This window comes from Dipodomys ordii, unplaced genomic scaffold (genome assembly GCF_000151885.1).
Source record: "Dipodomys ordii isolate 6190 unplaced genomic scaffold, Dord_2.0 Scaffold42, whole genome shotgun sequence".
Classification (NCBI taxonomy): Eukaryota; Metazoa; Chordata; class Mammalia; order Rodentia; family Heteromyidae; genus Dipodomys; species Dipodomys ordii.
Window position 1 is genome coordinate 3042921 of NW_012267258.1, and position 23357 is coordinate 3066277.

The 23357-nt window shown below is 48.4% G+C and overlaps 2 protein-coding genes across 2 annotated transcripts in view; both read left to right on the top strand.

Moving 5' to 3' along the window:
* Kmt2d (lysine (K)-specific methyltransferase 2D) overlaps positions 1-15027 on the top strand; it is a 43484-nt gene extending 28457 nt beyond the window's left edge. The window contains exons 42-57 of the mRNA XM_013018787.1: positions 75-1994; positions 2131-2271; positions 2395-2562; positions 2713-2872; positions 4427-4502; positions 4673-4848; positions 4946-5076; positions 5932-6064; positions 6155-6282; positions 6443-7583; positions 9071-9207; positions 9315-9445; positions 11135-11420; positions 11621-11694; positions 11792-11900; positions 12058-15027. Coding sequence (XP_012874241.1) covers positions 75-1994; positions 2131-2271; positions 2395-2562; positions 2713-2872; positions 4427-4502; positions 4673-4848; positions 4946-5076; positions 5932-6064; positions 6155-6282; positions 6443-7583; positions 9071-9207; positions 9315-9445; positions 11135-11420; positions 11621-11694; positions 11792-11900; positions 12058-12150 — 5004 coding nt within the window. The 3' untranslated portion in view covers positions 12151-15027. The remainder of the gene's footprint in view (positions 1-74; positions 1995-2130; positions 2272-2394; positions 2563-2712; positions 2873-4426; positions 4503-4672; positions 4849-4945; positions 5077-5931; positions 6065-6154; positions 6283-6442; positions 7584-9070; positions 9208-9314; positions 9446-11134; positions 11421-11620; positions 11695-11791; positions 11901-12057) is intronic.
* Positions 15028-15193: 166 nt separating this feature from the next.
* Prkag1 (protein kinase, AMP-activated, gamma 1 non-catalytic subunit) overlaps positions 15194-23357 on the top strand; it is a 17479-nt gene continuing 9315 nt past the window's right edge. The window contains exons 1-2 of the mRNA XM_013018857.1: positions 15194-15274; positions 21812-21857. Of these exons, the coding sequence (XP_012874311.1) occupies positions 15200-15274; positions 21812-21857 (121 nt within the window). The 5' untranslated portion in view covers positions 15194-15199. The remainder of the gene's footprint in view (positions 15275-21811; positions 21858-23357) is intronic.

A 23357-nucleotide genomic window follows, 5' to 3' on the forward strand; every position in this document is an offset into this window, starting at 1 on the left:
GCTCCAACAGCAGCAACAGCAGCAGCAGCTCCAACAGCAAACAGCAGCAGCAGCTCCAACAGCAACAGCAATTCCAACAGCAGCAGCTTCAGCAGCAGCAGCTCCAACAGCAGCAACAGCAGCAGCAGCTCCAACAGCAGCAACAGCAGCAGCAGCTCCAACAGCAACAGCAATTCCAACAGCAGCAGCTTCAACAACAGCAGCTTCAGCAGCAGCAATTTCAACAGCAGCAACAGCAGCAGCAGTTTCAACAGCAGCAACAGCAGCAGCAGCCATTGCAACAGCAACAACAGCAGCAGCCATTTCAACAGCAACAACAGCAGCAGCAGCAGCCATTTCAACAGCAACAACAGCAGCAGCAACAGCAGATGGGCCTCTTGAACCCGAGTCGAACTTTATTGTCTCCTCAGCAGCAGCAGCAGCAGCAGCAGCAGCCACCGCCGCCACACCCACAGCAGGTGACCCTTGGTCCTGGCATGCCAGCTAAGCCTCTTCAACACTTTTCTAGCTCTGGAGCCCTAGGCCCAACTATCTTGACGGGCAAGGAACAAAACACTGTAGAGACGGCTCTTCCTTCAGAGGTCGCGGAAGGGCCCTCACCACATCAGGGAGGATCATTAGCAATGGGGACTCTACCTGAGCCAATGGCTGTTGAACCAGGGGAAGTAAAGCCCTCCCTCTCTGGGGATTCACAACTCCTGCTGGTCCAACCCCAGGGCCAGCCTCAACCCAACTCTGTGCAGGTGCAGCCACCTTTGAGGCTCCCAGGACAACCGCAGCAGCAAGTTAACTTGCTCCACACAGCAGGTGTAGGAAGCCATGGGCAGCAGATGGGCAGCGGATCATCATCTGAGGCCTCATCTGTGCCCCACCTGCTGGCTCAACCCTCTGTTTCCTTAGTGGAGCAGACTGGGTCAGTGGCCCAGAACCTTCTGGGCCCTCAGCAGCCCCTTGGGCTAGAGCGACCCATGCAGAATAATCCAGGGCCACAGCCTCCTAAACCAGGACCTGTCCCCCATTCTGGGCAGAGTCTGCCTGGGGTTGGAGTCATGCCTACAGTGGGTCAGCTTCGAGCGCAGCTCCAAGGAGTTCTGGCCAAAAATCCACAGTTGCGGCATTTGAGTCCTCAGCAGCAGCAGCAGCTACAGGCACTTCTGATGCAGCGGCAGCTGCAGCAGAGTCAGACAGTACGCCAGGCTCCACCCTTTCAGGAGCCTAGTACCCAGCCATCTCCTCTTCAGGGCCTCTTGGGCTGCCAACCTCAATCTGGGGGCTTCCCTGGATCTCAGACAGGTCCTCTCCAGGAGCCAGGGGCAGGGCCTCGACCTCAGGGCCCATCCCGGCTCTCTGTCCCACAAGGAGCCTTATCCACAGGACCAGTCCTTGGTCCTGTCCATCCCACACCTCCACCATCCAGCCCCCAAGAGCCAAAGAGACCTTCTTCACAATTACCTTCCCCCAGTTCCCAGCTCACCCCCAATCATCCAGGGACTCCAAAGCCCCAAGGACCAACCTTGGAGTTGCCCTCTGGGCGGGTCTCACCTGCTGCTGCCCAGCTTGCTGATACCTTCTTTGGCAAGGGATTGGGACCCTGGGACCCCCCAGAAAACCTAGCAGAAGCCCAGAAGCCAGAGCAGAGCAGCCTGGTACCTGGGCATCTGGAGCAGGTGAATGGACAGGTGGTGCCAGAGGCACCCCAACTCAGCATCAAGCAAGAACCTCGGGAAGAGCCATGTGCCCTGGGATCCCAGGCAGTGAAGAGGGAGGCCAATGGGGAGCCACTAGGGACACCAGGTACCAGCAACCACCTCCTGCTGGCAGGCACCCGCTCAGAGGCTGGGCATCTGCTCTTGCAGAAGCTTCTTCGGGCAAAGAATGTGCAACTCAGTGCTGGGCGGGGGCCTGAGGGACTGCGAGCTGAGATCAACGGGCACATTGACAGCAAGCTGGCAGGGCTGGAGCAGAAACTACAGGGTACCTCCAGCAACAAGGAGGTGAGTACTGTGCTGAGAGTGACAGACAGTGGGGTCTGGAGTGACGGGAGGCAGAGCCATCAGGTCAGGGTCAGGCAGAGCAGGTGAGGCCTGTGAGGGTGAGGGCGGCAGTATTCATAGGGCTTATCTGGCTTAGGATGCAGCAGCGAGGAAGCCATTGACACCGAAGCCCAAGCGGGTACAGAAGGCAAGCGACAGGTTGGTGAGCTCCAGAAAGAAGCTGCGGAAGGAGGACGGGGTCAGGTCCAACGAAGCCTTGCTGAAGCAGCTGAAACAGGTGACCCCCAGGAGCCAGTCCCTTGGTACCATCCCAGGATGAGGGACACCCTGTCCCCCAGCTGTACAGTGACACAGACACAGATGTTGCAGGTTTCCAACTTTGTCATCTTGCCCCTCATAGGAACTCTCTCTGCTGCCCCTGACGGAACCTACCATCACTGCCAATTTTAGCCTCTTTGCTCCCTTTGGTAGTGGCTGCCCAATCAGTGGGCAGAGCCAGCTAAGGGGAGCCTTTGGAAGTGGGGCACTGGCTGCCAGCTCTGACTACTATTCCCAGCTGCTCACCAAGGTCAGAAAAATGGCAATACCTTTTGGGAATGGTGAAGTTTTGGGGAGGTGGGGGCAGAGCTGCAGACTGGAGGAAATTGTAGTATGGGGCCAGGAGATTATACCAGTCTCCCTATGCCATCTTGCACACAACACCCACCCCACCCCTCAGAATAACCTGAGTAACCCGCCGACACCACCCTCGTCGCTGCCCCCCACCCCACCCCCATCGGTGCAGCAGAAGATGGTGAACGGTATCACTCCTTCTGAAGAGCTGGGGGAGCACCCCAAGGACGCGGCCTCTGCCCGAGACACAGAAGGAGCACTGAGGGGTAAGTGAAGAGCCCACTTTCCTTCCCCAACTTGGTGGCTGGGGTGGGAGTAGCTTAGTGTCCAGTGACAGGATAGGCTGCCCAGGTGGGAAGGGCCTCATCAAGACTGATGTAATTGTTTTGAGAGGACAAGGATGGGCTTCTAGAGTCGGAACAAAGACAACTGGGGAGGTTGGTGACAGGGAGAAACTTCGTGTAGAAGGAACAGTCCTGCTCTCTTGAGTGTGGAGTTGTAGTCTGACCTAGATTTGAACTCTGCTATCTGAATATATTTATCTGTGTTATTTTAGTCAAAGTAAGTTGATTGACTTGGTGTGAGCCTCAATTTTCTTTCTATAAATTGGGTATTCTAATGTTTATCTCATAGAGCCATTAGATTAAATAGTGACTGTACTTAGCTAGGGGTGGTGGCACATACTTGTAATTCCAACACCCAAGAGACCAAGCGAGGCACAAGAATCATCAAGTCAAGGCCAGTCTGGGCTATAGTAAGACCCCAGCTTAAACAAGAGAAAAGGATGAAAGTGGTGCTGTGGCTCAGGTGGTAGAGCGCTAGTCTTGAGCACAGAGAGGCTTGGGGACAGGGCCTAGGCCCTGTGTTCAAGCCCTAGGACTGGCAGAAAAAAAAAAAGTGAAATTGAAAAAAGGAGGACTGGGAATGTGGCTTAGTGGTAGAGTGCTTGTCTAGCATGCATGAAACCCTGGGTTCGATTCCTTAGTACCACATACACAGAAAAGGCTAGAAGTGGTGCTGTAGGTCAAGTGGTAAAGTGCTGGCCTTGAGCAAAAGAAGCTCAGAGACAGTTCCCAGGCCCAGAGTTCAAGCCCTAGTACTGGAGAGAGAGAAGGGGGCTGGGGAAGGGGGGGGGCAGGGAGGGAGAGAAGGAAAGCCAGGTGCTGATAGTTCATGTTTGCAATCCTAGCTACTCAGGAGGCTGATATCTGAGGACACAGTTCAAAGCCAGCCTGGGCAGAAAAGTCAGACTAATCTCCAGTTAACCACCAGAAAACCAAAGTTGTAGAGCACTAGCCTTAAAGAGCTCAGGGCCAATGCTAGTGGTTCATGCCTGTAATCTTAGCTACTCAAGAGGCTGAGATCTGAGGATCGCATTTGGAAGACAGCCCAGGAGAAAAGTCCTTGAGACTCTTATCTCCAATGAACCATTCAGAAAAAGCCAGAAGTGGCTCTGTGGCTCAAGCACTAACCTTGAGCACAAAGAGGCTTGGGGACAGTGCCCAGGCCCTGAGTTCAAGCCCCAGGACTGGCAAAAAAAAAAAAAAAAAGAAGAAGAAAGAAGAAAGAGAGTTCTCAGGCCCCAAGTTCATGTCCTATGACTGACAAAAACAAAAAGAGAAAAAAAGATACTTAAAGCCCAGTAACTGCTATACTAGAAAGACTCAACAAATAAAGCTTGTCTAACCCAAACTGATAGATGAACAGATGGTCAATCATAATAATGCTGAACTAGATCTCATGCTAGTTGATCCTGGAATATTGGTGTGAAAATGCCACCCAGTATGACCCCACCTTCTCTCTCCATTCCTACACTTCAGATGCTTCAGAGGTGAAGAGTCTAGACTTGCTGGCCGCTTTGCCTACACCCCCTCACAACCAGACGGAGGATGTCAGGTGAGAGTGGGCCTAAAGATGTGGGTACGGAATAGGGTAGAGGACAGGGTGGCTTTATTTTTTTCTGGGCCAAAGGCAGCTTTCAAGGAAGGCTGTAATACCTGCTAATGTCTACATATGGGCGAAAAACCACAGGGCTATACTAACAGATGTCTCCGCTTATCCTGTAGGATGGAGAGTGATGAGGACAGTGATTCTCCTGATAGCATTGTGCCGGCTTCATCCCCCGAGAGCATCCTGGGGGAGGAAGCCTCTCGTTTTCCACAGCTGGGCTCACGCCAGTGGGAGCAGGACAACCGTGCTCTTTCACCCGTCATCCCCATCATTCCTCGGGCCAGCATCCCAGGTGTGCGCTATTCTGAAAATGAGCCAGAGCTGCCTGAACCCAGGGATGAGTGGCGGAAGGAGGCAGCGGAGTCTACATGAATTCTTTTCTCATTCAGTCTTCCCAGATACCAAACCTTACGGGGCCCTCGACCTGGAGGTCCTTGGAAAGCTACCTGCCACAGCCTGGGAGAAGGGCAAAGGAAGTGAGGTGTCAGTCATGCTGACAGTGTCTGCGGCTGCAGCCAAGGTGTGTCCTGGGGGTTGTCTGGAGCCCAAGGGAAACCTGGCCAAGGAGCAGTTCCTGGAGTTTGCTTGGATAAAGAGAGTTTCAATAGTACATAGTGTTTGTGAAAGCCTGGGCTAGAGGCTATGGAATGAGGGTAAATGAAGCATGGTCCCTTCCCTCCAGGGGCTCATCTTGTAGAAGCAAAGACAAACAATTCAACAGTGTGTTTCAGTGTGACAAATGCTACAAGATAGTTCTTTCTCAGTCACAGCTGGCAGAACACTGCTGTTTTTGAACATGAGCAGGGTTTTGTGGACAAAGAAAACTGGAAAACCTGGTTAAAACAACAGCACCATTTTTATCCATTTTTATTTCTTTATTTCTACAAGACCACCCCTCATTTTTCAAACATTGGGTGAACTCCCAAATTGTGAATAGGGAGAGGATTATTTCCAAAATTCTTGTTTTGTTTTTGCCCATCCTGGGCTTGAACTCAGGGCCTGGGCACTTCCCTGAGCTGCTTTTGCTCAAAGCTAGCATTCTACCACTTGAGCCACAGCCCACTCTTGGCTTTTTCTGTGTTTATGTGCTACTGAGGAGTTAAACTCAGGGCTTCGTGCATGCTAGTCAAGCACTCTACCACTAAGCCACATGCCCAGCCCCTAAACTCTTGTCATTCCCTTCCTGAGGAGCTCCTGTGGGTATCCACAGTGGTTTGGGCAAGGCTGCTGTAAGATAGGTGAGATCTGGAGTGGCATGGACAGCAGGAGCTGACCACTTGGGCAGTGGGTTCCAAGTGTTGTTGTCCCCACCCAGTTCATGCTTACTTCAAACACTGTTGACTTGTCTCTCCCATCCCTTTGCCCACCTTAACAGAACCTGAATGGTGTGATGGTAGCAGTGGCAGAGCTACTAAGTATGAAGATTCCCAACTCCTACGAGGTGCTGTTTCCAGACAGCCCTGCTCGAGCAGGCATTGAGCCTAAAAAGGGGGAAGCTGAGGGTCCTGGTAAGTAGGGCAAGAGAGTACCTTGGGATTGGAGGAGGGAAGGGTTCCACCGCTTCCTTTCTGTAGGTTCTGACCCCTTCTTTTCTGTAGGTGGGAAAGAAAAGGGTTTGAGTGGGAAGAGCTCAGACACTGGCCCTGATTGGCTGAAGCAGTTTGATGCAGTGTTGCCTGGTTACACCCTTAAGAGCCAGCTAGACATCTTGAACCTCCTCAAACTGGTGAGTTTAGGGGAGGAGGGAGGATTGTGAGGCAGAAGGTGCTCCAGGGCAAAAAAAGTACAAGATTGTGGAGTATGTAAAATCTGGGTGAGACAAAGGAGGGCTGCCTAGCTGAGGAACTGGCCTTAATTAATTAACATTTAACAATGCCTCCCTGTAGGAGAGCCCTGCCCCAGAGCCATCCATCCAGCACAGCTACACCTACAACGTCTCCAATCTGGATGTGCGACAGCTATCTGCTCCACCTCCTGAAGAACCCTCCCCACCTCCATCCCCCTTGGCACCCTCTCCTGCTAGCCCCCCTGCTGATCCCCTTGTTGAACTTCAGGCTGAACCCTCTACTGAGCCACCAATCCCCTCACCCCTGCCACTGGCCTCATCCCCTGAATCAACCCGGTCCAAGCCCCGAGCCCGGCCCTCTGATGAAGGTGAAGATTCCCATCCCCCTCGCCTCAAGAAGTGGAAAGGGGTACGCTGGAAGCGACTGCGGCTCCTGCTGACCATCCAGAAGAGCAGTGGGCGTCAAGAGGATGAGCGAGAGGTGGCAGAGTTTATGGAGCAGCTTGGCACAGCCTTGCGACCTGACAAGGTGCCTCGAGACATGCGGCGCTGTTGCTTCTGTCATGAAGAGGGGGACGGGGCCACAGATGGGCCCGCCCGCCTACTCAACCTGGACCTAGACCTATGGGTGCACCTCAACTGTGCTCTGTGGTCCACAGAGGTGTATGAGACTCAGGGTGGGGCATTGATGAATGTGGAGGTTGCCCTGCACCGAGGGCTGCTAACCAAGTGCTCTCTGTGCCAGCGAACTGGTGCCACCAGCAGCTGCAATCGCATGCGTTGCCCCAATGTCTACCATTTTGCCTGTGCCATCCGCGCCAAGTGCATGTTCTTCAAGGACAAGACCATGTTGTGTCCAATGCATAAGATCAAGGGGCCCTGTGAGCAGGAGCTGAGCTCGTTTGCAGTCTTCCGGCGGGTCTACATTGAGCGAGATGAAGTAAAGCAAATTGCCAGCATCATCCAGAGGGGAGAAAGACTGCACATGTTCCGTGTGGGGGGTCTTGTGTTCCATGCCATTGGACAGCTGCTCCCTCACCAGATGGCCGACTTCCACAGTGCCACTGCCCTCTATCCTGTGGGTTATGAGGCTACACGGATCTACTGGAGCCTCCGTACTAATAATCGCCGCTGCTGCTACCGCTGCTCCATCAGTGAGAATAATGGCCGGCCAGAGTTTATAATCAAAGTCATGGAGCAGGGTCTGGAGGACATAGTCTTCATTGATGCTTCTCCCCAAGGTGAGCACTAAGTCACTTATTACCTATTACTTAGGTAATAAGAAATTGGGTGAGTTTCACTTATTACCTATTACTTAGGTAATAATAAATTGGGTGCGTTTCTCCAGGGGTTTTCTAGAGAGTTTGCAGCTTCCATATAAGTGATTCTCCTCTATCTCTAGACAAGCAAGCCAGGAGGCTTTCCTGAAAATTTTGAGCAGCTATTTTGCTTCTTGGTTCCTTTTCCCATCTTTGGTGGATTGGATATCAGTTCTGACACTCCCAGCATCTGGTGTACCAAATCCAATCCTAAGTTCCTTGTGTTCATTTTTCCCTATATAAAATATTTTATCTTTTTTTTGTTTGTTTTTTTGGTACTTGGGATTCAAACCCAGGGCTTGTCTGCCACATGCTAGGCACTGAGCTATATCCCGTGCTCCTTTTTATTGCAATTTTTGTGTTAATCATAAAAATATCAAGAAACTCGTGACTTTTATTAATCATGTACTATGGGTCACAAACTAAAGTGATTTATATGGGTTATATTGTTCGTGCAACCCTATGAGGTAAGTACTGTTACACCCAGTATATACAAAGGAACTGAATCTTAGCTGGGTCACGCCTGTAATCCTAGCTACTTAGGAGGCTGAAATCTGAAGATTGTGGTTCAAAGCCAGCCCAGGCAGGAAAGTCCATCATGAGACTCTTTTTTTTTTTTTTTTTTTGGTCCAGTTATGGGGTCCTGAACTCTGGGCCTGGGTGCTGACCCTCAGCTCTTCAGCTCAAGGCTAGCACTCTACCACATCACGAGACTTTATCTCCAGTTAACCATCAGAAAACCAGACGTGGAGCTATGGCTCAAAGTGGTAGAGTGCTAGCCTTGAGTGAAAGGTCCCAGAGACAGTGCCCAGACCCTGAGTTAAGTCCCATAACTGACCAAAAACAAGAAAAGGGACTGAGTCTTACAGAGAGATTTAGGTATTTGGCTTAAGTCCCTTGGCTAGTACTAGTACTTGGACCCAATTCTTCCCAACTCCAAAGCATACCTGTTCTTTCAGAAGACCAAGGCTTCGTCTGGCCCTCTGGAACCTGGATTTGTTTGTTTGTTTGTTTGTTTTTTGGGTCTGGTTGTGGGGCCTGAACTCTGGGCCTGGGCGCTGTCCCTCAGCTCTTCAGCTCAAGGCTAGCGCTCTACCACTTGAACCACAACACCACTTGCGGCTTTTTTCTTTTTGCTTATATGGTGCTGAGGAATCGAACCCAGGGCCTCATGTATGCAAGGCAAGCGCTCTACCATTGAGCCATCTTCCCAGCCCTAAGGGACCTGGGTTTTTGTGTTTCTGTATCATAAACTCTATGATTCCCCTCCACCATTGAAGCCTGCATGGAGTAGAAAGCCAGGAGGGGGTCCTGAAGGTCCACACTTGTAGGGAAAAAAATGCAAAAAAACTTGTGAGGAGTTAGAAGTCAGGAGCCTCTGAGAGGAGCTTTCTTTTTCTGCCTTCTAGCTGTGTGGAATCGCATTATTGAACCTGTGGCTGCCATGAGAAAAGAGGCTGACATGCTGAGGCTCTTCCCTGAGTACCTAAAAGGAGAGGAGCTCTTTGGGCTGACGGTGCATGCTGTGCTTCGTATAGCTGAATCAGTAAGCAAGGGGCCAGGTGGTCTGGGGCATGAGGTGGGCACTGGGAATCTTGGCTCTGTCCTCAAGGAGCTCAGAGGCTGAAGTAAAAGCACTACCTGTGCCCACAGCTGCCTGGGGTGGAGAGCTGTCAAAACTATTTGTTCCGCTATGGGCGCCACCCCCTGATGGAGCTGCCACTCATGATCAACCCCACTGGCTGTGCCCGATCGGAGCCTAAGATCCTCACACACTACAAACGGTGAGCTTGTGGGCCTGGGGCTGGAGCCTGTGGGGGTGGGTGTTTATAGGGATCCTTTGGCCACCTTGAGGGTTTGGGATTGGGATTAGAGTTTCCTCAGAGACTGGGGGTTAACGCTTAAACTTCCAGATTAAAGAGCACATGTGTATCAGTAGGGTATCCCTCTCCTCTTCCCTAATCTGCTTAGGTGTACTGGTGACTAGTGGGAATGGTTTGTTGGGGAAGTTTTTTTGATAGACAATGGTGAAACTTTATGAAATATAGGAGGAGTCTTGTCACTTTTTTCCTTCTTCAGTTTTGCATCCAAAGGGCCTGTGATAACTCCCAAATCCCAGACACTCTATGAGCGCTAGGATCACCTTCCCTTCCCAAGTTGGTGTTAGAAATAATTAGAAATATAATAGAAAAATAATAAAACCTTACATTTGTATAGCACTTTATACTTTTTTTTTCAAAGCGTTTTCACATCCATTATCTCATTTGATCCTCACAACAACCTTATGAGGTAGGTAGGGCAGGTGGTATGACCCCCATTTTACAGCTGAGAAAACTGAGGCCCAGAAAGACTACGTGACTAAATAAAGGTCACACAGCTGGGACTAGACCCTTGCTTCTTCACTTGTGGGTCACTGTTCTTTCTGTATGTCACAGTAGCCTAACCCTGGTCCTTGGGCAGAGGGAGGCAGGATCCATGGTTGCAGGGCTTTCTTGAGGACCTTTGGTGACTCCTAGTTACTGTAGAGCGTCAGAGACTCCACCCCTAATCAGCCCTAGTCCTTGATGCTCTACAACAGTGGTTTTCAAACTGTGTGTGTGTGTGTGTTCCAAAAGTCCTGGAGCACATAAAAAAAATGGGCAGAACTTAGCCCTTCCTATGTGTTAAACCCCTCCCGCCTCCCCCCAAAAAATAGTTTTAACCAGAAGAGCTCCATTTTAACCTATCTTATGGACTGGAGTTCTGACCAACATTTTATTAAAGAAAAAAAAAAACCTTTTAAAAAGAAAAAGGAAAAAAAAGAATGCAAACGTTTGAAAACCACTGCTCTGGGATGGGCAAGACTTTGGCTGGTGCCCTAGGGTGGTGAAAGGCATACCGCCAGGCAGCAGTCATTCCCCTGCACTGAGCCATCTGCACAGAGCCCGATGCTATGTCAGGGAATGGGACAGACTGAAAAAAGGCAAGGATACCACCTTTAGGCTGGGAATTCACAGCCATTTTTTTATTCTAATTCAGCCACTGTAGTAGAGATGGCCCCTATTTTCAGGGCTTACAGCATGGGCAGGAGGTAAGCTTCAGACATTTGGACAAACCATCAGCTTAAATTCCAGGCCTAGGCTGCTTGAGGAAGACCTCCCAGAGGAGCTTGGCCTTAACGTATGGTTTGGCAGGAGGGTGGTAGAAAGAGAGGAATGGGAGAGCAGGCTCAGTGTAGGGGAATTGGTGCCCCCCTTTCCCTCCATACCTACCCCCTATCTTGGGCTGTCTCTTCTACCCAGAGTATCAGAAGGGTCCCTGTAACTAGTTGCTGCCTCTTGAGAGCTGAGACCTGAGTGCCTCTACTCTCCTTCCAAGGCAGCACTTCAATGCTTGCTGGCAATACATGCCCGTTGCTGGCATGTTGTATTCCCAGAGAAGAGGTGGGTAGTATATGCTTTGTCTCTCTTGTCATGGACTGTATCACCTCCCAGGCCCCATACCTTGAACAGCACCAGCATGTCTAAGGCATATCAGAGCACCTTCACAGGCGAGACCAACACCCCATACAGCAAGCAGTTCGTGCACTCCAAGTCATCTCAGTACCGGCGCCTGCGCACGGAGTGGAAGAACAATGTTTATCTGGCGCGGTCCCGTATCCAGGGCCTGGGCCTCTATGCAGCCAAGGACCTAGAAAAGCACACAATGGTCATCGAGTATATTGGTACCATTATTCGAAATGAGGTGGCCAACCGACGGGAGAAAATCTATGAGGAGCAGGTATGGGCTGTATGAAGGGCTGTTGTGGTCATTGTCCACACTCAGCCAAGGAGCAAGGGGAAGGTTTGGGCTCAAGACGGCAGTCAGAAAGCAGTGCATGATGGGAAAACAGGAGAAATGGATATACCACATAAGTCCACTTACCTCAGTCTGTTTACCTGATAACCTTGTCTGTCTTTCTGCAACCTCTGCCTTTGTAGAATCGAGGCATCTACATGTTCCGAATAAACAATGAACATGTGATTGATGCTACGTTGACTGGAGGCCCTGCCAGGTGAGAGGGAGGAAGGAAGGACTTGGGTGGCAGGGCCAACAAGGAGCCAATATTGTCTGAGTTACCTGGTATTAATGACTTGTGTCCCACTGGGCAGGTACATTAACCATTCCTGTGCCCCTAACTGTGTGGCTGAAGTCGTAACATTTGACAAGGAAGACAAAATCATCATCATCTCCAGCCGGCGAATCCCCAAAGGAGAGGAGGTGAGAGGAAGAATCTTGAGGACTTGACGGAAGTAGCTGTTCCTTCTTTCCTGGCCCCCTTTTCTATTCTTTAGGAGTTGGGTTCTGTCACATTTTGGCCCTCTGCTCCCTTCCTTTGGGAGCAAACCTTGATTCTACCCTCTTTTTTTTTTTTCAGCTGACCTATGACTATCAGTTTGATTTTGAGGACGATCAGCACAAGATTCCCTGTCACTGTGGAGCCTGGAATTGTAGGAAATGGATGAACTAAGAAGCTTTGAGGCTACCAGGCAGGGGAGTCCTACCCTCCAACCTCTTTCCCGCCAGGGACGAAGGGGAAGAGAGGTAGCAGCCAGAGCCAGGACCCAGGGCTGGCGCTGCCAGCTGACTGGAGCCCCTGAAGCAGGAGGCTGGGGCAGAGGGCCCTAGGCCAAACCCACCCTGGGCACCAGGGACAACCCTCTTCCCCACCACCGGCCCTCAGGCTGGCATCTCTGCCCCCAGCTCCAAGAGGGGCTAGATAGAAGCAGCCATGGGCATCTCAGGTTTGAGGGGGATATGGGCCGGGAACTACCCAGAAGCATCTGGGAGGCAGCAGGGAGGGGGGAAGAGGATGTGTGGCCAGGCCTCACAGCCCTGCTGCTCCCACTGACCTCTCTGGCCCAACTCAAGGCTGCAAAGAGACTTGACTAAGCTTGACAATCCCAAAGGCCGGGTCCCATACCTGGCCCTGCCTGCCGGGTCCTGCCCCCACCCACCCTCACCCCCATCCCCTTCCCTCTCTATCTGTCTCTGTCTCCCTCTTCTCCTCTGTGTTTCTGTCTCTCTATGGGTTGTGTTTCCTTGTTTTCCACTCTGACAAATGCAACATGAACGGGAAAGAGGCATCCAGCTGCCCAGGAGGGCGAGCTGGGCAAGCCGGGCAAGGAGACCCCGCACCCACACCTACCTCATTTAAGTGTTGGATTTTTTGCTGTTTTGAAATGTGAGACCCTCTCCAAGCCCCCTACTGCCCCAACCCTCTCCCCCACCTCACTGCCCTCTTCTGAGTGGGTGGAAGGGGGGGTAGGAGGAGGAAGAAAAAAACAACAACAAAAAATCCATCTTTGTTTTTAATTCTGGGCATGGGATGGTGGTTGAGGCAAATGGTGATGAAGATTGGGGATGACTGGCCCCTAGTTGCTCTAGGACTTCCTTCTCCATCTGGACATGGGGGCAGGAGCGGTGTGCTAAACCTAGGACCAGGACATTTCCCCGCTGTTTTCCCAACCTCATCATGAGCCCATTTGCCCTCCAGCCCCTGGATGGGGTCAGTGGGGGGTAGGGTGAGGGCTATCCCTGAGTGGCATGCCCATACCTAGTGAGGCAGGGTGTGGCCTGGAGCTCCCACTTTCCCTCAGTCACCAAACTGCTGCTGGTCTGGTGGGAAGGGGTGGTGATGTGGGGGTGGGGAGCTTAGTGTCAGCGCGGGGAGGGTGGGGGGTATTTATCTATTTATACATGGGATTGTACATAGTCTTGTGGGGCATGGGGGAGCCGGCTGGAGGTGAGAACCCTCCCCTCTCCCCTCACCCCCGGGGAGAGCAAATGTAAAACTACTAATTTTTGTGCTTTATATATTCTATATAAATATATCTATTTTCTTTTTACAAAACCAGTTTATAAATGGTAGGGGGGTGTGGGGCGGACAAATGGAGCTCCCCTTGTGGGGGAGCCCCCTCCATTACCCAACCTACCGCCCTTTTTCTCACCCCCCCCACTCCCCACCCCCCTGGCTGTGACTGCTGTAAGGTGGGGGTATAGAGAGAGGCTGGGTGATTTCTACCCTGTTGTATAGTTGGACTATGTTATAACGCACAAAAGTGAGCTGGCCCCAGGGGGAGCCAGAGTGTGATGGGTTCCCTGCCTCCCTTTCCTTCCCCTTTCTGCCCAAGCTTGTGCTGCAGTTGAACCTCTTCCTGGGGGTGTGGGTAGGTAGAGGATGGGTAAGGCCCCTGTCCCCTCTCTGGTAGGGAGCCATAGGATGATGGTGAAGCTTATATGCAGTTCTCTCCTGGGGGCTGGGGGCGAAGGGCATTTTGTAATTAATATTTTCAAGAATCAGACGTCGGGAGTGTAGGGGTGGGCTTGGTGGTGGCAGATGGGCTGGCCTGCTGGAGGGGAAGCATGGTCGCTGTTGTGATTTTAGGTTTGTTTTTGTTTTGTTTTGAATTGCGGGGTTGTGGATTGATGGGGGTAGGGAGATTTCTTTCTTCTTTTCTTTTTTTTTTTTAAGTTGCTTCAACTATTTCAAGCTGCAAATGTTTAAGAGAGTAACCCCCCACACACACACTCCCACAGGAATCACTGCAATTAGATCAGACAGTGGGGAGGATGGGCTGCTGCCCCCCAAAGCCACAGCAGAAAGGTGGAGGCTACTGGGAAGGAGATAATGCTCTGGGAAGTCAGGCTGTGGTTGGTTGGGGCTTGGGCCCTGGGATTAGGAAAAGGAGACAGGGCAGACTTTGTAAGCATATGCTAGGTATCCCATAGTCCTGTAGAATTTAGTGAACTCTTATACAGTTTTTAATTTTTATATAAACTATAACTCAGACCCAAGCTACAAGGTTGGAATTTTGGTTGTTGGTTGTTTTTTTTTGTTTTGTTTTTTTGGGTTTTTTTTTTAAGAACCCTGCCTGTATAATTGCATCAGACTCCCCCCCCCCCCCCGTGTTTGTATTTTGGGTTGGTTTACACTTGCACATACTCAATTTTTCAGTTTCTCCCCCTTACCGTCATCTACCCTCACCTCCAGGACCCTGCCCCTTTTTAAAAAAAAAAAAAATAAATCGCTGACAAGTGTGAATCCCGTGAAGACTTTATTTTGTGGTGTGTGTATCCTGTACAGCAAGGTTGGTCCTTCGTAACAACGGATGAAATGGTTCCCTTTTTTAAAGCGCCCTCTCTCCCTCCGCCCCCAGCGGCCCCACCCCCACCCCGCCCTCGGCATGTTTTGTATCAGCGATCATTCTGAACTGTACATAATTTATGTTGCGAGAGGCAAAGGGCAAGTTTTGGATTTTGCTTCTTACAAGTTTGTTTTTAAACGACAAATAAAAAAAGAACATTTTAAATACAAGCGGCTCCGTCCCGTGACCCTCGCCGGCAGTCAGATCCGAGAGAGAGGTCCGAGAGGACCCGAGGCTGGGGGGGGGGGCGGGGAGGACGGGGAGGACGCTCTACCTAGGCCCGGGCCACCGCCGGAAGGGTGGGCTCCCCGCTCTCCGCCCTCAGCTTGCGTCTTTCGTGGCGTAAGCGGAAGTGGCGTCAAGACACCGGACATGGGGCGGGGCCTGCCCCCAGACCAATTTACTAAAGCGAAAGAGTCCGGTCGGTCCCCTCTCGCGATGGAGACGGTGAGGAGCTGAGGAGGGTGGCGGAGGGGGGGCGCTGTGGAGCCCGAGATCCTGTTCTGGAGCCGTGTGGGACAGGGCAGGGGCAAGCACTGACGTTAGAAGCCGGGTAGGACGGGGCAAGGGCTAGCAAGCAGCAGCCGGGTGTCTTGGGTTCATTAACTCTGCCCTTCTGCTCCAGTGCGGGTGCATCTCCTACGACCCGGCCACGCCCGTGGGCTGCGGCTGCGGCACCCCTAACCCAACAGGCAGTGTCACTCCGGGAGACTCCCATGAGCCCACGTATGCATAGGCCTCTTTAACTCTTAAGCACTCCCAAGACCTTTCAAGAAGTTTGCATGGGGCATCAGGCTTGTTTGTGGTCGATTTTACTGGGCGAGGGCCCCCCGTTTGCAGGTAGCAGCTTCTGGACCGCGGCTGTGTGGCTGTGATTCCTGCAATTTCCTGTCAGGAAGATCATCTCAAAGACTATCCTGCAGCCACCGATGTTGCATCCCTTTCATATGACCAAGAATTGAGGCTTCTGCGAAGGAGAGCATCATTGTTAAGGGGCCGCTTTGTCCCTTAGACAAGTTTAAGTCTCCTCCTGCGCTGCGACTCTTAAGCGGGCGTGTTGACATAGTTCCTTCTTGGCAAACAGGCTTTAATCAATGGTGACAGGTCCTTGTCACCTTCCCACAAATGCTGCAGATTGGCAGTTTTTAGCCATGTATCCTGTATTAGGCATCTTGTTTTTAATCACCTGCATCTGTGTCATTGTGTAAGGACTCCAGGTTCACTTTTCTTTGGATCAATTGTTACATGCCCAGAGTAAGTCTATGCTCTTTCTCTGCCTGCACAGTGGTGGTGTCTCTTAAGTTATAAAGAAGAAAACAGTCTAAACTGTTAAAGTGATCATGCAATTGCTCAGGCAAGGGAGTTATTTTCTATATAGTAAGGCATTTTGAGCAATAGTCTGATCCCATTAAATTCCAGGTGATTTTTTTTCTTACTTCTAAATGTATTATGGTTTACAAAGCTTTTTTTTTTTTTTAAGTCGTTTGTGGGGCTTGAACAGCACCACTTCTGGTTTTCTGGTGGTTTTTTGGAGATAAGAGCTTAGGGACTTTCCTGCCTGGGCTGGCTTTGAGCCACAATCCTCCTATCTCAGCCTCCTGAGTAGCTAGGATTTCAGGCATGAGCCACCGGCACCCAGTTTACAAAGCATTTTTATGTATAGATTTTCAAACGTAGCCCTCATGGCTTATGTATTGGATTGGTTATGTACTGGATTGGATTTTGGGGTTAGAAATTGTTTTCTAAAATAAGAAAGTGGGAAAAGAGCAGGGGAGAAAAGGAAGAAGGGAGGGAAGGAGGAAGGGAAAGAGTGAGGGGTGAGAGAGAGAAGATACAAAACTCCTACAATTGAAAATCCATAGCTTAACTGGTTAAGCTAAGTGGGGACGAGAGCAAGCCAGTGTCAGCTGTTTTTAAGGTAGACTGTAATAAGTGCTCATAAAGATGCAAAAGACTGAAAAGCCAGAGGAGGGAGAAATTACAGTGTCCTAGAAGAGGGCATTGCAGATTGTGTAAGGGCATAGAAATTGGGTATACAGGGAAAATGGGGTGAAACTTCTTGATATTGCTAGAGCTTTTGATTTTGATCACAATATAGAAACAGGAAGATAAGACAAGGTCAAGTTGGCAGTGTTGCATACCATGCTAAGTTTGAAGTTTATATATTTTGTCAGTTGTGGGGCTTGAACTTGGGGCCAGGGTGCTGTCCCTGGGCAATTTTTGCTCAAGGCTAGCACTTTACCACTTTGAGCCACACCACCACTTCCAGTTTTCTGGTGGTTAATTGGAGATAAGAGTCTTACAGACTTTCCTGCCTGGGCTGGCTGTGAACTACAATCCTGAATCTCAGCTTACTAAGTAGATAGGATTATAGGCATAAGACACCAGTGCCAGGCTTTGAACTTTAAAATTTTGTAACAAGGAGATCCATGAGAGTGTGCTTTGGAAATATTCTTTGTTTTTGGTGGTGCCCTGGGGTTGATGACACAGGATCTTCTGTAGTCCAGGCTAACCTGGCAGTCACTATATAGCTAACGTTGCCCTTGAACTCACTCTCCTATAATCCTGTTAGGATTATAGAAGTGGACTACCTCATCTGGTTTGGAAATGTGTGGTTTTTGTTTTTGTTTTTTGGCTAGTCCTGGGGCTTGAACTCTGGGCCTGGGCACTGCTCCCAGCTTCTTTTAGCTCAAGGCTAGTGCTCTACCACTTGAGCCACAGTGCCAATTCCAACATTTTCTATTTATGTGGTACTAAGGAATCGAACCCAGGGTTTAATACTTGCTAGACAAGCACTCTACTACCACTAAGCCACATTCCCAGCCCTTTGGGAATTTTTTTTTTTATAACAGCTGACCATAAGACTGAACTAGTTTGGCTGGGAATGTGGCTTAGTGGTAGAGTGCTTTCCTAACATCCATGAAGCCCTGGGTTCCATTCTTCAATACCATATACACAGAAAAAGCTGGAAGTGGCACTATGGCTCAAGTAGTAGAGTGCTGGCCTTGAGCAAAAGAAGCTCAAGGACAGTGCCCAAGCCCTGAGTTCAAGCCCCAGGACTGGCAAAAAAAAAAAAAAAAACTACTTCAGAAAGTAGTGAGTTTTAGGATGCTAGAGATAAAAACCTTTTCTATACTGAAGATGCACTGGCCAGAGAACTTGGTAAAAGCACAAAAGGGAGTTGAGGAGAGAGAGATTTGAACAGAGACAAGGTTAGGGAATGTAGCACAAATGAGAAGTAAAAGTCTAAGTCAAGTCTATAAGTAGAAAGGAGAGAAATGTTCTGAGGCATTGCCAAATGGCAGTTTAGCACCTCCTGCCCTACTTGTTCAGGAAAGTAGAGGAATGGATTAAGTTCTAGGCACCTAGGAAGAGAGCAATGGAAAAAAAAATTGGAAGTGGAAATCACATTAAGAATGATATTATTGATTCAAAGCCATCCCAGGCAGAAAATCTAAGAGACTCCTAACTTGAGCAAAAAAGCTAGCAGCTCAAGGGGTAGAACACAAGCTGTAAGCAAAGTGCCAAGCAACAGCCAAGGCCTTGAGTTAAGCCCCCTACTGGCACACACATACACACCAAGTAACAAATCCTCTCCTCCCTCCCTCCCTCTCTCTCCCTCTCTCTCTCTCTCTCTCTCTCTCTCTCTCTCTCTCTCTCTCTCTTTGTGTCAGTCAAGGGTCTTGAACTCTGGGCCTGAGCCCTGTCCCTCAGCTCTTCAGCTCAAGGCTAGTGCTCTGCCACTTGAGCCACAGCACTACTTCTGGTTTTTTGGTGGTTGATTGGAGATAAGAGTCTCATGGCCTTTCCTGCCCTGGCTGGCTTTGAACCATGATCCTTATATCTCAGACTCCTGAGTAGCTAGGATTACAGGTGTGAGCCACTGGCACCCAGCCAAATCATCTTTTTTGTATTGAAACTTTGTGTGTACCAGTCTTAGGGCTTGAACTCAGAGCCTGGCTACTGTCCTGGAGCATTTCTGGTTTTGTTTTTGTTTTCCCCTCAAAGCTAGTGCTCTACCACTTGAGCCATAGCTCCACTTCTGGCTCATGGGCTTTCCTGCCCAGTCTGGATTCAAATCATGATCCTCAGATCTCAGCTTCCAGAGAGTAGCTAGAATTACAAGTGTTAGCCACTGATGCCTGGCTTTTTATTTTGAAGAGTCTCTGTGATGTCTGTTTTTGGCAAAAAACAAAAAATAAAACCAATTGGAAATGTAGATCAGGAGTTCAGAAGAAATTCATGTCAGTTCATATTTAGTCTATCTCTATAATAATATTTAGTCTATACCTCTGTAATATTTATGCTTGGGTAATACAGAGGTGCCTTCTCAGTCCTATGTATATTAAAAATAGAAAGGAGGGGTTGGGGCTGGGAAGGTGGCTCAGTGGTAGAGCGCTTGCCTTGCATGCATGAGGCCCTGGGTTCGATTCCTCAGCAACACATAAGTGAAAAGAAAAAAAACCTGGAAGTGGCGCTGTGGCTCAAGTGGTAGAGTGCTAGCCTTGAGCTGAAGAGCTGAGAGACAGTGCCCAGGCCCAGGCCCTCGACCGGAAACCCCCCCCAAAAAAAAAGAAAAAAAAAGGAGGGGTTGGAGGCATGGCTCAGGGCATAGAGTGCCAGCCAATGAGCAAAAGCATTGGATTCTGAGTTTGAGTCCTGATCTCTGACAAAAAAGAAAGAAAAATGGAAAGGAGTGGTTTTAATCTCTCCTTTTATGTGGATGGTCACATTTAGTTGTGTCTCTCCTATGTTGATATCTGTATGTCTTTCCCTCTTTCACTTAGTATTTAGTCTCTGTTCACATAAGTGTAACTCATTATAAGAAAATTTAAAAATAGAACAATTGTAAATATATATGATACCCCAGACTAGGTTGTACAGATACAAAGTATAAGGCAGTTGTATGCTTCTGGGAGTTTACAATGTGTTTGAATAGATAAAAACAAAGTAACTATAGTTCAGTGCAGTATGTAAGTTTCATATGATGGAGGCTGTAATTTCTAGAAGTAGCTGCTTGTGTGCCTTTGTGTAGATCTTTGTCAGACTTGTATATCATGTATGTGTATTTACCGTAGGACAGCACTCTCTCTCATTTTAAGTCATGAGCCTCTTGTTCCGATAGCCTTGCCAAAAATACCACGTCAAGCTCATAGTCTTAAAGCAACCGAGAGAGAAGAGAGGGAGATTATCTCCTTTCCCAGCAACTCACACATTGAGCAAAGGAGGTTTAGGGCTGTCCCACCGACCTGACCCACTTTGCTAGCCAACTTCCTAGGCTCAAGCCAAGACCTTTAATTAAATATTATTACAGAAGATACATAATCTGTTTGTTTAAGGATATTACCCAGAAAAAGTGGAGCTAGAATAACTGATGCCAGTAGATGAAAAAGAAGTTCCAGGATCATTCCTGGCTTTCTAGATAGCAATGAAATTTTCAAATGTTTCCATCAAAGGAAAACTAAAGAGGGTTCTGATGGTTTGTCTGTGCTCAAAGCACCCTTTAATCCTCAATTGTCTTGAGAAAGAAAATTTGAAAACCTAACATCTCCTTTGACTCATAAGAGTGTGGAAAGGACTCAAGTCACTGGTTTCAGATCATGTTCCTCATTTATTCCTCATTCATTCAAGCTTTGATTGTCTGACTGATAGTCAGCTACTGGGATCTTCCTAGATGTAGCCCTCTCTCAATGATAAGGACTAGAGTAGGTCCATGATTCTAGTACTACTATGCCTGTGTTTGGAGAAAAGAATTTCTGCAATCTGTGTGGTGTTTTGTTTTGTAAACAGAGTCTTTCTTGTTTTGCACCCCAAGCTTGCCTCAAACTCACTATGTAGTCTATGTTTCAGATTTTAAAGCCTTCTATCTTAGCCTTCTTAGTCTTGGATTACAGGTATACATCACTGTACCAGCTACATCAATGTTTAAATAAAGGAAATCTGCAAGAATCTCTTTTTCTTTTCCTTTCTTTCTTTCTTCTTTTTTTTTTCAGTCCTGAGGCTTGAACTCAGGGCCTGGGCACTGTCCCTGAGCTTCTTTTGCTCAAGGCTAGCACTCTATCACTTGAGCCACTTCTGGCTTTTTCTGTTTATATGGGTACTGAGGAATTGAACCCAGAGCTTCATGCATTCTAGGCAAGCACTCTGCCACTAAGCCACATTCCCAGCCCATTTGCAAGAATCTTACAGGATCAGCCCTAAACTCATAGCTTTTATTTTATTTCTTTATTTATTTTGCCTAGGGTTTGAACTGAGGGCCTGGGCACTGTCCCTGAGCTTCTTTTGCTCAACGCTAGCACTTGAGCCACATCATCACTTCCGACCTTTTCTGTGTATGTGGTACTGAGGAATCAAACCCAGGGCTTCATATATGTTAAGCAAGCACTCTACCACTAAGCCACATTCCTAGGCCAGCTTTTATTTTATTTATACTGCTGGAACTTGAGCCCAGGGCCTTATGCATGTTAGTCAAGCAGTGTATTATTGCACTACATCCCCAACCCTAGTCTTAGCTTTTAAGACTTAATGTTTCATTAGGCAGTGTGGTATATAAGAACCAGAGCTATACCAGCCATGTGACTTTGGGTAGGTTGTCTTTTAACTCTTATAGTTCCCTACTCCAAAAAATAGGCTAATGATAATATTTACCTTGGGGTTGTTATGAAGTGTAAATGAGATAATATTTTTTTTATTGTGAAGATACTGTACAGAGGGGTTACAATTACATGGGCAGGATAATGCGTACATTTCTTACCAAGCATTGCAGCCTCCTCCTTTTGTTTACCCTTCACATCCCTTCCCAGCCTCCCCCCCCCCCCCCAATCCCAATCTTTCTCCCTCCCCCCCTTCCCCCCCCCCCGAGATAATATTTTTGAAGGACCTTACAATGCTTTCAAGAGTGTCATTAGTTCACCAGCCATTTTTCTCATGTTGCTAGACTAAAATAAATAGAGCCTGAATGTATTTTTTTTCTTACCCTTCCAGATCACTTCAGATAGCTCCACAGCTCTGGAAAATGAGAATCTTCAAGGTAAGTGACATTTGAGATAAACTGGAAAGAAAACTGAGCATGAAAACCACAGCCTGACCCTAACATGTCTTCAGCAATGCTTTTGAATCTCTTTTGAATCCCCTGAGAACAATCAAGGTTGGGCCAGATAATATGTCAAACTACAGAAAGCACGAATAGTAGTGTAGCAAAATCACCCAGGAATCAATCTTGGGCAACCCAGGAATCAATCTTGGGCACAGTGAAGGTGATTTCTATCTGCAATCATTAAATCATTCAAGAAAAACTTCTGAGGTACAGGGAAAACTTGCACTGGCCAACTCCAGGCCAACTAACCATATTATCTCCAGCATTTTATTACACAGTAGGCTCACCAAAGCCATTTAGTGTATGCCAGAAATTATAGAAACTCTTTAAAACTTTTAAGACTCATCTGGAAATGGCACTAACTCTCTAGAATCTAGAGAAGACAATTCTAGCACCTACCCAAATACCTATTTAAAAGTTGTAATAGTCCAATCCTCAGCCATCTGAAAAGAAGCAGAATTGATAGGCATCTTTGGTAAATTTTGCCCAGCAATACTGCTAGGTCTTCCTAGGATGGCATTAGGGGTACACATTTTCTCTCAGAGTATTAAAATAGGGGCTGAGTACAAGAGGCAGTTTAATGTCATATCCTCGTAATGTGTCTTAGGGGTGTATGAGGTCTTGGTAAGATTTTTAAAGTTTTGAGGGGCATAGTGGGGCCCACCTGTAATCCTAGAACTCAGGAGGCTGAGATAAGAAGATCCAAAGCTTAAGAACAGCCTAGACTACATAACAAGACTCTTTAAAAAAAAGAAAAGGAGGGGCTGGGAAGGTAGCTCAGTAGTAGAGTGCTTGCCTCACATGCATGAGGCCCTGGGTTCAATTCCTCAGCACCACATAAACAGAAAAGGACAGAAGTGGCACTGTGGCTCAAGTGGTAGAGCACTAACCTTGAGCTGAAGAGATCAGGGACAGCGCCCAGGCCTAGAGTTCAAGCCCCATGACCGACCCAAAAAAAAAAAAGGAAAATTCAAAATTTTGTTTTCATCTTACCCAAACAATTAATTTACTAATATTTTGCATTACTCAGATGGCTTCATAACTGAGTTCAGCCACCTGATGCTGTGCCTATTTTGTGCACATTTGCATTGACACCAAGCAGGAGTTAGAAATTCAATTATTTATATGGACCAAACAGTGAACTAAATTTTTCAGTGGCAACCTGTAGATCTTGCTTGAAAGGAAGCAGCAGCCATCTATAGTTAGCCAATTAAGACTTTTTTTTTTGCCAGATGTTCTGCTTTTTAAAAAGAAACTGCAAAGTTGGCTTTGTATATGAATCTGAAGATTATTAAAATTTGGCAACTGATTTAAGAATTTTATTTTTGGTGGTACTGGGGATTTAACACTTTTTTGGTGGTGGTGGTGATACTTACCCAGCTGGTGCTCAGCTGGTGCTCTACCAGTTGAGCCATTCTTTTTTTTTTTTTTTTT